The sequence below is a fragment of the Dreissena polymorpha genome, unplaced genomic scaffold (assembly GCF_020536995.1).
Source record: "Dreissena polymorpha isolate Duluth1 unplaced genomic scaffold, UMN_Dpol_1.0 chrUn005, whole genome shotgun sequence".
NCBI classification, from domain to species: Eukaryota; Metazoa; Mollusca; class Bivalvia; order Myida; family Dreissenidae; genus Dreissena; species Dreissena polymorpha.
The window spans coordinates 379,544-395,518 of record NW_026273319.1 but is presented as its reverse complement, the minus strand read 5'-3'; the positions used below and the strand labels follow the sequence as shown (position 1 = coordinate 395,518).

Sequence of the window (15,975 nt, the reverse complement as noted above, 5' to 3'; positions counted from 1 at the left end):
TCCTACACAGTAATGCGCTGGACGATCGTGATTCTCTGCCCCGCATGAACAATAAATACTCACAATATGCTTAATAATTTTAATTTCAAAAAAGGTAACAATTGAATCTTCTTCAAATTTGTATATAATCTATTTCAATGCATTAAATACTTGAAACTTCTATGTGTTTTGTTTTCCATTCTGATATTTTAATTCATTTTGTCCTCAATTAAAAAAGAGATTTTTAACATTTATTATGAATAAATCTGAAGAAAAAGCGGCTCAAGAGACAAGTGTTTTGATTGGCTGTTCAGAAAAGTTGTACGTCGAAGTACAAACATGTATGTCGAAGTACAAATTGTACTTCGACGTACACATATATACTTCGAAGTGAATTTTATATTTGTATGTCGACGTTCAATTATTGTACTTCGACGTACATTTATCTTTTTACCTTGTAGGTCTTCTTGACTTTCAACCCAAATAGTACGCCATAGTATGTATTTAGGGTTATCTTAAGGGATCAATACAGATACCTCCCTGTGACAAGGCCAGTTAGCAGACATCCCATCCACTATACCACAGCCACCGAACCAGCTTTAAATTCCAGCGGCTAGAAAACAAAAACTATAAGATGCTAGATCTTTAAGCTAGGAACATGTAATTCGTTTTATGATTTATTTATTTTTTTGATGCATTACATAATTATTGCAACAATCATAATATTTTGAACACAATCATGCCCATATATTTTTTTAAAAATACATGGTTATCAAAACAACTTGAAAAGCTTTTGCCCGTAAATCAGGTAGCACCTATAAATCATATTATATATAGGATCTTGCATGAGTGGTCGTTTTGTATTTAATTTATTTAACAAGTCATCTAAATAAAGATCAAAACGAGGTCTTTCGAGTTTTTATCTTTAATTAGATTACGAGTTTAATAAATTCAATACAAAATTACCACGAATCTTAGATTCTATTTATAACTTGACAAACAAATTTTCTTTTTATTTTATGCTCTTTTCACCATTTATTCGCATTGTAAAAGAGTTTAACTGAAGAAATTCACTGGAATAATGACGTCATTTCGGCAAAAAATGATGTCATTTCACAGTTATATAACTAGTACAATAACACCCGTGTAATAAACAAAATTGAGCATTACGTTATTTCACTCCTGGAGCGTAGGTCATGTTATAAAATAATTTATAGTAAAACAAAAACAAGCAACGTTCAATAGTTCCACAACAAAACAGATTATGTTAAAAGTTTATAATAAGGACTGCTTAATTAAGTTGATACATAAAAAACACTTGACCTAACAATTTTGACTTTTATAACGTATGTATTATATCAATACCTAAGGTCTTAATCTTTATTTTTGATAAAACGGTCAAAATAATTATGGAATGGTGTGTAGATGGTCCAGACAATTGTTTCAAAACCATGTTTAATGGCAGAAATATTGATAATATCACTAAAGCATTCATTCGTTAATATCGTTAGGTAAATTTGAATTAACTTCTGCAAATGTAAGCGCAAATATATGGCATTTCGCATGTGCACGTATGACATGATAGCAATACTAAACTATGTACGCGCGTTCACGTGTTATTCTAAATTCATACTGCATGTACATGCGATTTGAAACTGGTTCGATGTGTTACAGCGATAGCGTTGTAAAACGACTGAGTGGGTATGTAATGAAATAACGACGAACAGATTACACGGATGATGTTATAATAGTTAAGCTAACATCGTTCGGATAAATTGTAACACTTCTGAATGATTTTTTATTAACAAATAAACACGGTAATTTTAACATTTTATATTAAAGCATATCTTTCACGATTGTTGCTTACGAGGAGGTTGTGTAAATATTTATTAGGTCTGTTTTTACAAAAAAACGACGAAAAACTAAGAATTTCATTCCATCTAACTAGTATTATTGTTTCACCACTTATCGGAGAAATAACCTATAACTATATAGCAAAGGCTTTAGTCCCAAACTGGTGAAAATATGTGTGTTTTCTACTATCTGAAATGAATTGTCTCCCTTTGTTTAACAACAGTACGAGCACCAAGAGAACAACGGTGTCTGCATAATTAATGACAAGCATCATTAACGGAGGATAATTCTTAATAACTCAGCTCATAAAAAGTATAATCATTCCACGCAACGCTGATCCAAGTATGTTCAGGGTGTTAAACAAATGACCCCGCGGTTTCGTTTGAGAAATCACAGGTGTTTCAACTTGCAGTCAGTACAAAATGAATAAATAATCACAACACACGTACCTTATAAAACAGATATGTATTCGTAAATCTAAGTTTATGAATTTATACTGATTGAAGTTGCTTTATGAAACCAAATCGCTAATGGTTGGTGTATATGATCATGTTTACGTTATTTTTATTGAGCACATAACGCGTCATTTGAAATATTAAATTTGTAGATCGATGCATAACTTATAACTAGACTGAACACACTAACTTGACTTAAGCTGCATTAACAAAAATATCAGCCAAAGTAAAGGAATATCAAACAACCTCCATCGCTATTATCAATAAAGTTGAGTATTACGTAATGAACATTTTCAATTAGTGTTATGTTTTAAATATATGTTAAATACCATGTACCCGTTTATGTAGGTTTGTCTAGTGAATATGATTATGTTAAAACACTGACTTGTGACAAAAAGAAAAATGACAAAAGCAACTCTAGGCGCTAATAGCAGTGCTTGTCAGTTATCTGTTTATTATACAGTAAGATCTCTAACGCTACTCGTATTCCAATATTGTGTTTGCTATTGACCACGACATGGCAGTAAAACGTCATTTGCTTTTTGCGAGATTGAATACTAGTGCATTTTTATGTGTCCAAATTATGCAAATTAATAGGATGCTACATCCTGCATGTATTGGTTTGGTCATTTGTAAGGAATTTAATTCCCAATATATATATATATATATATATATATATATATATATATATATATATATATATATATATATATATATATATATCAAGTATATTACGCAGTAAGTATTCAATAAGACATTCATGGGAAATTAAAACTTGAAGTATAATAGAAACTTGCGATTGTTTGAGGGTTACTTTATTGTTCAGCATTGTTTAGCGTGTTAGCATGCTGATTCATCTAGGGACCTTTGTCTTGTTTTAGGATTCCCATTCTTTCTCAATAATGAATAAAACAAGTTTTGCAAATATTGTTCAACCTAATGCAAGAGATATAATGCGTATAATCATTTTCCTAATTCACAACGATAGCATGCATTTCATTACATTAAATATTCACGTGTTTTTGTATTTCAATCTAATTTGGCAATATGAAAACCGAATAAAACTGAATGCTAATGAATAATAAAAAGTAATCAATAGAAAGGCATGCGCAAGGGTAATAGTGTTCAATTTTGCTAATTAGAAAATTGTGTTTTGGAAACTCTAGTGTTATTAATTGTCTTCCTTACAAATGCGTTTCCAAAGCGCCTGCGATATGAATTGTGCTAACTAGACAATGGTGCTTACATAGAACCTGGTGGGTCAGGTTTTCTATCGAGGTTAAAACAATTGCATTTACTTTCCGGTTAAACCAGTACATCATTTGAAAATGTTAATACGTCGCTTTACCTCTTTTGCTTTGTTAGACAATATGTATTGACGGGTGAAATCAACACGGTATCGAAACATTTTCTGAAACAAAATACGTATGTGAGTCCACTGAAGGTAAACGAAACAAGAGATCAGATAAACGCTGAAGTTCGTATTTCTGTAGTAATTTATTCTGGTTCATTAATTCATTTTAAAACTATTGACACAATAAATAAGAAAAGATTGGGTTGTAAACAGTTACACCATAGTTAAAAATGATATTGGTTTATCCTTTAGTAAGGTAGCTGTTGATTCTTGTCAACGCCATGAAAAAAAACATATTAAATGAAATTGTATGTGCACGCCTGAATAATTATATACTTTAAATGTTTACAAATACATCTAATATAATTGAAAACCTATGCCATATGTTTGCTACTGAGGAGAGATTCCCCTTTAGGAGTGAGAAAAGCGACAAGATAGCCAGAGTCAAGAACAAGCTAAATAGCTCCTTTCTTTACGAACGTGCATACATTAAAACACCCAAACGCAGGGAGCGACTTCAGTTTATTAAACAACCACAAAATATTGACATATAACATTTCCTCCCAGTCAGTCACGGGTCATGTCATCTTTAAGACAACGTGAAGCTTTTAATCAATCATGGCATTGGCATCTTATTTGCTTTATCAAATATTACTTTCCATTGTGACTGATGTGATGTGCTCAGCTATGACTGGAATATTGAAATGTTTGCTGATTTGATTTAATAAATACAAAAAAATCGGAAATCTGACAATATCTCATATTCTCTACTGTCGTTTGATGTACGAAATAAGCAAACGTCTATTAAAATATACATTGAAATGGTAAAGGGGCATCGGGGATAAGAGTTGATTGTTTTGCTAGATGGCGTTTGCATTACTCCGTGAATTTGTTTAATATACATGTATGTATTCGTTTATCCTGTGTTCTAATGCATTATTTTTTGAATCAAGTAATGGGGACTTCGTTTTAATAACTTAGCATAGGTATTTCTGTATGTTTAGTAATAAGTTTTGCCATTCAAATGCTCTTTTTGTTTTGCTCATGTCTCTTGTAAATTTTAAACGAATATTTAAGCTGAATCTAAAAGAAAAAAAATTATATGATGTTCTTTATATATAGCTAGTGGTATACTGCCAAACATTATAACATCACAAAACACAAAGCAAGCACAAGCAAAAAGAGTTAATCTGGCGTCATCGCCTAGGAACGATGAATTCAAAGTATGGGTTGTAAACTTGTTTTGTGAAGCATACACATTCATCTTATTAAAAGGGCTATACAAACGATAACACGATGGTTTGAAAAATGCTTAAATTATTAATATTTAAGATGCACATACCAATCTGAGGCATTTCTTAAATTAACCCATTTATGCCTAGCGTCTAGAAAAAAAGCCTTGGCAAACAGCGTAGACCCAGATGAGACGCCGCATGATGCGGCGTCTCATCAAGGTATGCGCTGTTTGCTTAAAGAAATTTCTGTACGAAATATTCTAAATAAAGAAATAAATATACCAGATATCCCTAATTTTGGAAATAAATTGATCCAATTTAGAAGAATGGGAGAGTCCACTAGGCATAAATGGGCTAAATCACTAGGTATAAATGGGTTAAAGGGACCTAATGAACAGTACACATTATTATACACTATTCAGAGAACATAATAATGTGTGATTGCTTTGGCGGATATCATTTGCATTAACCCATTTATGCCTAGTGGACTCTCCCATCCTTCTAAGTTTGATCAATTTATTTCCAAAATTAGGGATGTCTGGTATATTTATTTCTATATTTAAAATATTTCTTACAGAAATTCCTTTTTTTTTAAACAGCGCAGACCCTGATGAGACGACGCATGATGCGGCGTCTCATCTGGGTCTACGCTGTTTGCCAAGGCCTTTTTCTAGACACTAGGCATAAAAGGGTTAAGTCTTATTCCATACAAATTTACCAAATCAACATCATTACCAAGTTTAAATAACAATACATAACTTCATATGCATTACAAGATGACATTATCACGTCTACAAAACTGTTTATGACATGGAAGACATTTTTCAATGTCTGTTTTTATTGGAAAATATTCCGTACAAATAAGTCGTGCGAAACGGTATGAGAAATTGCATATTGACTGTATTTCCTAAAAGGGTTGAAAGTATGTGTTTTTTTGTTTGCTTGAGATATATGCAAGTCGAAAAACAAATAATCAGTTGAAACAGTTCTACATTTTTATGTAAGATATAACTTGTATAGTATCTATCCTTCCGTGTTTGCTCTCCATTCGGCCCGTTTAAACATGATTTATTGGTGGTGGTATTGTGTAGTTGTCTGTTTTGTTGTTGTTGTAAATTGTTGTTGTTGTTGATGTCTTAAATATAATGCATATAAACTATTGTAAACAACATGTCAAATGATAAGGGTTGAGAACTCGCATCTATGTTTGTTTAAACGCATTGATTTGCAAAAAAAAGATTGATTCAAAAGAAACGCATACAAATCAAATATACCATTTCAGATAAATGTTTTCATGTTTCTCATCATTCCAATATTTTACATATTATGATAAAAGGCTGTGTCGAAAATGAATGACGTCTCGAAGAACAGCAATTCTCAGACAGCTTAGAAATAAACACAAAGTGTTAATGAATCAATAGACATTTGTCCTTAGAGTTTTAGCGCTGTCAAACTTCATTACACTTGTCCGTTATTTCGTTCATTTCATCCTATTTTCATGGTAGTTTGCATTAAAGATCAAAGTTTAAGATATACTGACCAAATAATTACGGATTATCAAACGTTCAAAGTTTCCTACCCTCGTACGTTTATTTACAAAATTTTACTCAAAAAAAATATTGAAAAAAAAACAGTATATGCTATGCATTATATATACATAATATGATGAATAAGATGTAACAAGTGGACTAAAGAAATTATATGCAAATTTGTGTTGATATATCCCGCAGGCAAATCAGAAAAAAAAAAACAATCTCTAGGCATTAGTCTGTTATTTAATAAAATTGACATACGCAAAGACAGCACTTTCAAAATAGAAACGTTCGATGATATATCCTTGGTTGAAAATTACAAATATAGTTAAGTGTCATCGTACACACGTAAAGCTCCAGCTTCATTTGCAAGTGTATGCACATTAGCAACAAAGAGATATGCCATAACCACGCTGCCGTGAAGAATGCTCGTTGATGCATGAACTTATACATATCTCTTATAAAACCATTTACCAGTATGAATAAAATGTTTTACATTTGTACAGGAAAGCATTTGGGCACGAAATCGTCTATATTTATTGGTTCATATTTCTTACATTATCATTGGCATTCAGAATACGGCAGTTTTCATAGAGAATAGTTAAATAACGCAAACATATGTTTAAATAGGTGAAACAAATAGATAGTTCATAATCAACTCATTGAGTTGCAAACAATATGTTTACATTGCGCTGATACATATCAAGAAGGAATTACTCGCATTAGCCTTGACATTCAAAATTCGTTTTCCATAATGCATATATGACATCGAAAATGTTGACAGGGTAAACAATTGACTTTTTCACACTATTTCGTTTTTTTTTTGTATAAATGTCATTTCATATATTTATGAATAAAATTGTATCATTTGGAATATTGTAAAATTTTAATAGTAACAAGGAAGAAGGTCAATTAAAAAACTCTTTCTTGCTGCGAACACCCTGTCATTACAATACTAAGGCTTAATATATCGCGGCTTTACTAAAGCCAATTCACCATTTATCACATGTTATAATATGTGCGTCCAATATCAAATGAAGCTTTAAAATCTTGTTATATACAGCCATGCGAGGAAATATCCTCCCATGTTGTTAAATGTAGGGAATATATTTAATCAACACAGTATACAACTCATTGCCGTTTAGTGCAAAAAAATCATATTTTGTAAAAGAGAATCATTAATTTGTAATAAATATCAAGATGGAACTACTCGCATTAGCCTTAACATTCAAAATTCGTTTTCCATAATGCATATGACATCGAAAATGTTGACAGCAAAAATTAATTATGTATACATGTATACATAATAGTACCGTAATTTTAACCGACTTGCATTTCGCGTTACAATTGGGTCTCGTAATTTACAAATATATGTTTAAAATACACGAACTTATGTTACAATGTATTTTTCGCTAAAACAGCGATCGTTTCAGTCTCTTTGGGATTGATTTAAAAGCCTCTAACTATTGTTTTCACAGCCCTGACAAATATATAAATGAATTACGGAACTAGAGGAATCTCATTTTTCTGCGTGAATGATAAAGGAACCGTACTTAATCAAAATTCATTAGAGAGGGTTGCACAGAGAGAAATCAAGAGGCACGATGAAAAACTACCGCTTTGAATATCGATACATTTTGCATTACACTTATTGCACGAAAGAAAAGCTGTCAAAAGTAATTGAAATAGACAAAGATTCTCCAGCAATTGCAACACTAGTGGGTGCGTGGGTATTTAAACACCAGGGATGCGGGTCAATCGTGCAGTATGAGGTCTGTGTTCGTTCATTTATTTGGTAAAAGGTTCGGGATGCACCTAATTGCAGGATTCCGATCCCAAGGACCGTTTTAACAAGGAACGCATAGAAATATTCTGACCACGGACATAAATAGATTTCCCGGCTATAAAAACACACTATTTTGGACAATAAAGGATATTTTCAATGGAAGAATATAAATGCTAGGGCCATTTAAGCTAATGGATGTCTCACAATGAATGCGAAAATGGTCTATAAATGAAAGCACAATGGATCTTTGACAATAAACGAGCTTTTATTAAAGCTGATATATTGTATGACAACCACGAAGAAATCATATTTTCTTACATGTCGACTACATCGTGAAATACTGTTCATATTTGCTGGTATAATACTGTATCACTGATATCAACCCAATAATGAAACAAATTCCCTAAAGAAACATAGCAGTATGTGTCCGGAAAAAACATGGATCGACGTTCTGTTTTATCTTGATTAATACGCCAGACACATTTTCACGACAAGAATAGTTTTCACAGATCGGAAAACGTTGCAAATCGGTTATCATCACCTCATGCGATTTGTTGTGATCTATTGTTTGTAAGAGTTGTAAAACATACTCGTACTAGAAACAATGTTGCTTTAAAACATGCCACTAATGTGTTATGTAACAATACACGTAACAACGGAGGAAGCAGGATTCCATACCACTGGGTAACTTTCCCAAAACTTCTATAGTTTACTGCTAAATAATATTATTGAATAGGTTAATACATTAAAAAACTACAGCTTGTTATTGGCGCATACGACTATCAGACACAATGTTGTTATTGTCACAATAACCGAGCTAATCTAATCGCATGGCTTGACAATGAAGTGTGGCTGGTGAAAGTATTTCTTCGGCCACGGATACACATATCTTGAAGGCAACGACATCGTAACATTTTCTCATAAAAAGACGACACATTGGTTTGATGGTAAACATTGATTTTGCATACCAGAATTGAAAAGTATTTTATATCAAATGTATTCTGAACACATACATTCTTACTTTAGTTTCAAAAAGTACATTAATTTTAAAGTTTATTAAATAACTAAACAACTCAAGGATACGTCAATGGCAGTTGTTTCATATAATAAACCAATTGTAGCGTCAATTAAACAATTCACAATAGAAGTCTATTCTTGGTATGTTCTTTGAAAATATATGTCATCGCCAAAAATCCAAATAATTGCAATATACTCTATCATTTCAATGCTTCAAATATCATTCCTTTGTGTGTTAATTTTAATCGCATTTATACATGGATTTACAAGTTCATTTTCAAAGTTTAAATAACTGTATTACACTACATAAACTTACCGTAGGTGTACGCGAATTTTGCTACATCCTTAGCATTCTGGCGAGCTTCGAAAAACCAGTCGGACCCGTTTCCAAGGTAATCATACTCGACGGACAGGTCTTTCACGTTTATGGAACCGTTTTCAGTTCTGTAGGCAAAGGGGCAAAACAGATACCTGCCCTTGTACTCTTTGTAGTCGTAACAATTTCCGGCCGCGAACACGTCCGGATCGCCTTCGACCATGTTTCGAACCTGTGAGTACAAAAAGTACTCGGAATCCAGCAAAGACCGAGACGCATTTTTCCATACTCTTGTCATTAGGTTGGCGCGATTCACAGCAAGCATGGCTTGTCGTTTGAATTTATTAATTCCATACTGTTGAATAACACCCTTGCCAAGATTGAACTCTGTTCCGGGTTTGCACGTGGATTTACCGCTGGCGTACCGCTCAATTGTTTCCAGAAAGTAGGCAATCGTGTCGTTTGCTTGAAATCTTTCCAAATCTGGTTCCGAGGTCGTCGTTAAATTCACCACAAATCCCCCTTCGGTTTGCGCCGGCGTAACCACTGTATAGTTGAAAATGCTACAAGCAGCATACGCCACCATCACGAAAACTAAAATATTCCCAAACAATTTGGAGACGATTTGTGTCATTATTACTTTTAATAATATAATAATTTCTATACTGCATAAATATACAGTTTTAACAGCACATTATCCGTGTTGTAGAAAAATATTCAATATAAAGCACGATTTCTATCTTGCATATTTAATGATCTCGTACAAAAAGGCTCGTATGCTTTTTATTTTAAAAAATGCACTTGTCCTATGTCCGGTTTTTAATGAAGTCGTTTACAGTATATTATGCGTGCCGTTTTAAATTATTTAATCAAAAGCGTTATTTCTATTTTGAATGTTTAATTTTCTGGAGTAACGTTCACTTTTTTTTCTAAAAAATGAATTTGTCCTGTTTTAACTTCTTAAGTCTATGAAAACAATGCTCGACAATTATAATATAAATATTCCATTCCGATTCAATCTGAGTTTTACGAGCTCCATTTAAATGCTGCCAAGATAGAGTAAAACTAATTAAATTTGGAAAACGAATATAGTGCTGCAAATTATATGACGTCGATCAATAGCGATTTTCAGTATTTTCATTTGTCACTGTAAACGATAAAATACTCATTAACATTCTCTTACACCAAGAACAAAATCCAATGATCATTGTTTCGAGTGTTGCTTTTTCTCCTTTGCCTCATTCCACGCGCTCTTACGGCATCCCATGTATTTCTGCCGTAATAGCAATCACTTCGAGTGAAGGAATCTGGCCGCAAAGATCATGCAGTCAAAGACCCATAATCAATACTATATCTCCGCCAGCCACATTGCGAACCCTCGTGGACCATTGGACAGCTCAGTCATCGCAATTAGTGAAATTCTTTGTCAATTATGAGTGCCATCGACAAACGTGTAAATGTATCATCACCATGACACAACGATCAAAGCTTGTGGAGACTTCCTCCGATTCAGAAAATGAAAAATGGAGAATTTATTCGGTATCGAATAATAATTGTAACCCATTTATGCATAGTGGACTCTCCCATCCTTCTAAATTGGATCAATTTATTTCCAAAATTAGGGATTTTTATTATATTTATTTCTTTATTTAGAATATTTCTTACAGAAATTCCTTTAAGCAAACAGCGCATCATGCGGCGTCTCATCTGGGTCTACGCTGTTTGCAAAGGCCTTTTTTCTAGACGCTAGGCATAAATGGGTTAACGTAAGGGAAGTTGTGAAATAATATATAACAATTTCAAAGTCATACATGCCTATACCCAAATGCGTCCATTAGTTTTTTACTTTTAATTCCACACTAGAGATATATTCCATCGACGATCATTTTGCTAAGAACCTTAAAGAAAAACGACTTTATTTAATGAATTTATACATGCATTTAGGCTTGACACCGACTGATCCGCGCCGTATGTCGAGAGCTAACAAGAAAACAACAAAGAACAATAAGTATTCTTTTGCACATTTTCAAGCGTAGCCTGAAAGCACGTTTTACTGATTGGAAAACAAAGGTACACCGTTTTATTGGGATTCTGGGCCGGTTTATTGGCAAAACGCTGCATGAATCAGTTTGAAGTCTTGTCTAATTTTGCCAAATGACACTGCGCTGGACTTATAATTGATTTTCTTGGTTGTATATTCAAACTGAAATTCTAATACAAAGTCGATTCCAAACGCGTTTTCGTGCTGAACGCGCGTTTCTAGTGCACGCAATAAGAAAATGAAATATGATTTCCTAGAGCAGAGAATTGTCAATTAAACACCGCGGTGTAAAGTAGTTGATTAACGTGTCAATGTGTTTAGTGTGTGTTATGCCTGCGTCGCTGTTTCAGTGCCACAAATCATGCTATAAGACAATAAAGAATTGTCAATTTCCGTTGTTAATGGGAATACTATTTTCATTGTGTAGCTTATTGAAGACCGCGTTCATTTTTAAGAAAGTTATGAAACGATTCGGAATCATACATCACTCCGAACATTTTCAGGAAATGTTCGTTTGAATGTAATGCAGGCAGACGCGTGATTCCAATTATGATTGCCGTTTATTGTACGTGCAGGAGGCAAGTTCCTTACTGAATACAACAACGTTTTCATGTATTTACAAAATAAAGCTCGGAAAAATACAGACCAAGTGGTAGATAAAAATGACAACAACAGCGGTGATTTGTGCGTGTGGTGTACGGACTTGTTTGCCAATCCCAACGGGATGGTAAACCGGTGACAGAATTTATAAAGTATATCCAGAATGTATGTTACAAATTACCAAAACAAGTCACACAATAATACAGGATATGCTTCTCAATATGTTTGCTTTCTTCAAAGATTTGATTTTTCGAGACGCTATTTGTTGTTGCCGGTTTAATCATTTTATCGTGTGCTTTTTTTACATTTCGTGTCGGATTTTCACCAATAAATACATGGAATCGACTATTCACATAATAATGCTTAATTATCCCTGTCAACATGTTTATTCACATTTCAATTTGTGAATAGATGTGTAAAAAAAACTTAAACATGCAATTTTACTTTCCGAAATGTCGATAATTAATTACTATTATTTCTATGGTCACAAAGGGAGACAAATCTATCTCAGGCTATGTGTTACGATGTTCCTCAAGACCCGATCTAAGTTATCTTTCCATGTCAATGCATACAAGCACTGCTTGACTGCTTCCCATTGAGTATATTTGCGACACAGCAGAATCGAAAAATGATGAATTTTGCGTGGAATGGCTTTGTATATCGAAAGAGGACCCTGAGTCCATAAGTACAATGTACTGATAGTATTCTTGCTAACTCTAGAAATAAGGCACACAACGATACAGTTGACTACTTTATATTTTCGATGTTTATCGCGACGGATTAATACACACACTTATAGGCAGGGACGTTTAAGCAATAGGCTAATAAGGTTGCAGCCCTGGGCTCCAAATGTTTAAGGGCCCCCAACAGCAGGCCAGTTTTCCAATGTATGATCTTTCATTGTTATGCCATTTAACGACTCTATCGGAAGTGCAGAAGACATTTTCTGGGTGATTTTACCAGTTGCCCCATGTATATCCAATTGAAACCGTTTAGTTCTCTTTAATCAACTATGCTATCAATTTTATGTTGATTATCCATTCAGAACCATTAGTTTCTCTGTTTATTTTAAGACTTGCCCGTATGGTCAAGACTTCGCTCTGATTTACTATGCTATCTGGATGCACCAGTGTGTGTGTGTGTGTGGGGGGGGGGGGGGGGGGGGGCTCTTAACATATTTGGCATAACATTGCTTCTGTGTATTATCGGGCCTCTGATGTATATCCAATTGTTGCGGAGCCAATCACTGGCTTACGTATGTTGTTAACACCGTGTCACAGTTTTCATGCTCAATTTACCTTAGGTTTATAACATGCACAATTTTGTTTACGCATCATTTATCGAATAAGTCTACGGACAGATAACCACATTAACCTATATACCCCGGGGAGGGCTGTATTTGAATTGTCATTGATATACGGTACGACGGGGACAGTTGTATTTGAATTGTCACTAATAACCGGTAGAGACGGGGACGGCTGTATTTGAATTGTCACCGATATACGGTACAGAAGGGGACGTCTGTATTTGAATTGTAACTGATATATTGTGCAGACGGGGACTGCATATTTTAAGTGTCACTGATCAACGGTACAAACGGGGATGGATGCATTTTAAATTGCCCCTGATATACAGTACAGACGATAACGGCTGTATTTGAATTGTCACTGATATACGGTACAGACGAGTATGTCTGTATTGGATTGTCACTTATAAACGGTACGGACGGGGACGGCTGTATTTGAATTGTCACTGATATACGGTACAGATGGGGACAGCTATATTTGATTTGTCACTGATAAACGATACAGACGGGGAGGGCTGTATTCGAATTGCCACTGATATACGATACAGACGGGAAGGGCTGTATTTGAATTTCCACTGATATACGGTACAGACGGAGAAAGCTGTATCTGAATTTTCACTGATAAACGGCACAGGCGGGAAGGGGTGTATTTGAATTGCCACTGATATACGGTACAGACGGTGAATTCTATATTTGAATTGCCACTGGTATACGGGACAGACGGGGACGGCTGTATTTGAATTGCCACTGCTATACGGTACCGACGAGGACCGCTGTATTTGAATTGCCACTGATATACGGTGCAGACGGGTACGGCTGAATTTATATTTCTACTGATATGCGGGACCGACGGTGACGGCTGTATTTGAATTGCCACTGATATACGGAACAGACGGGGAGGGCTGTATTTGAATTGTCACTGATATACGGTACAGACCGGGCAGCAGAATTTGAATTGTCACTGATATACGGTACAGATGGAGGGCTGTATTTGAAATGTCACTGATATACGGTACAGACGGGGACAGCTGTATTAGAATTGTATCTGATATACGGTACAGACGGGGACGGCTGTATTTGAAATGTCACTGATATTCGGTACAGACCTGGCCAGCTCTATAGGAATTTTCTCTGATATACGGTACAGACGGTGAGGGCTGTATTGAAATTGCCTCTGATGTACGGTACAGACGGGGACAGCTGTATTTGACTTTTCAATGAAATACGATACAGACGGGGACAGCTGTATTGGAAAATTGTCTCTGATATACGGTACAGACGGGAACATCTATATTTGAATTGCCACTTATAAACGGTACAGACGGGGACAGCTGTATTGGAATTGTCACTGATATACGGTACAGACGGGAACATCTATATTTGAATTGCCCCTTATAAACGGTACAGACGGGGACAGCTGTATTGGAATTGTCTCTGATATACGGAACAGACGGGGGGATGTATTTGAATTGTCACTGATATACGGTACAGACGGGGACAGCTGTATTCGAATTGTCACTGATATACGAAACAGACGGGGACGGCTGTATATGAATTGTCACCGATGCACGGTACAGATGGGGACGACTGTATTTGATTTATCATTGATATACGGAACAGACGGGGACTTCTGTATTTTAAGTGTCACTGATACACTGTACAAACGGGGACGGCTGTATTTTAATTGTCACTGATATCCAGTACAGACGAGTACGTATGTAATGGATTGTCACTTATGAACGGTACAGAAGGGGACGGCTGTATTTGAATTGTCACTGATTAACGGTACAGACGGGGAGGGCAGTATTTGAGTTGTCACTGATAAACGGGACAAACGAGTACGTTTGTTTTGGAATTGTCACTTTTAAACGCTACAGACGGGAACGGCTGTATTTTAAGTGTCACTGATGTACGGTACAGACGGGGACAGCTGTATGTGAATTGTCACTGATATACGGTACAGATGGGGAGGGCTGTACTTTAATTGTCACTGATATACAAAACAGACGGGGAGGGCAGTATTTTTATTGTCACTGATTAACTTTACAGACCGGGTCGGCTGGATTGGAATCGTCTTTAAAATACGGTACAGACTGGGGTTGACTGTATTTGAATTATCACTGATATACGGTACAGACGTGGAGGGCTGTAATTGCATTGTCACTGAGTCATGGTACAGACGAGTACGGCTGTATTGGAATTGTCTCTGATATAGGGTACAGACGGGGAGGTCTGTATTTGAATTGCCACTGATAAACTGTACAGACCGGGTCAGCTGTATTGGAATTGGCTCTGATAAACGGTACAGACAGGGTTGGTTGTATTTGAATTGTCACTGATATACGGTACAGACGTGGATGTCTGTATTTGAATTGTCACTTAAGTTCGGGACGGACGGGGACGGTTGTATTTGAATTGTCACAGATATGCGGGACAGACGGGGACGGTTGTATTTGAAGTGTCACTGAAATGCGTGACGGACGGGACGGTTGTATTTGAA

The 15,975-nt window shown here is 35.2% G+C and overlaps 1 protein-coding gene across 1 annotated transcript in view; it reads right to left on the bottom strand.

The window, feature by feature from the left end:
- The window catches only part of LOC127863326 (probable G-protein coupled receptor 158), a 122,254-nt gene extending 112,140 nt beyond the window's left edge, over positions 1-10,114 (bottom strand). Inside the window, exon 1 of the mRNA XM_052402745.1 lies at positions 9,529-10,114. Coding sequence (XP_052258705.1) covers positions 9,529-10,114 — 586 coding nt within the window. The remainder of the gene's footprint in view (positions 1-9,528) is intronic.
- Positions 10,115-15,975: the final 5,861 nt, after the last annotated feature.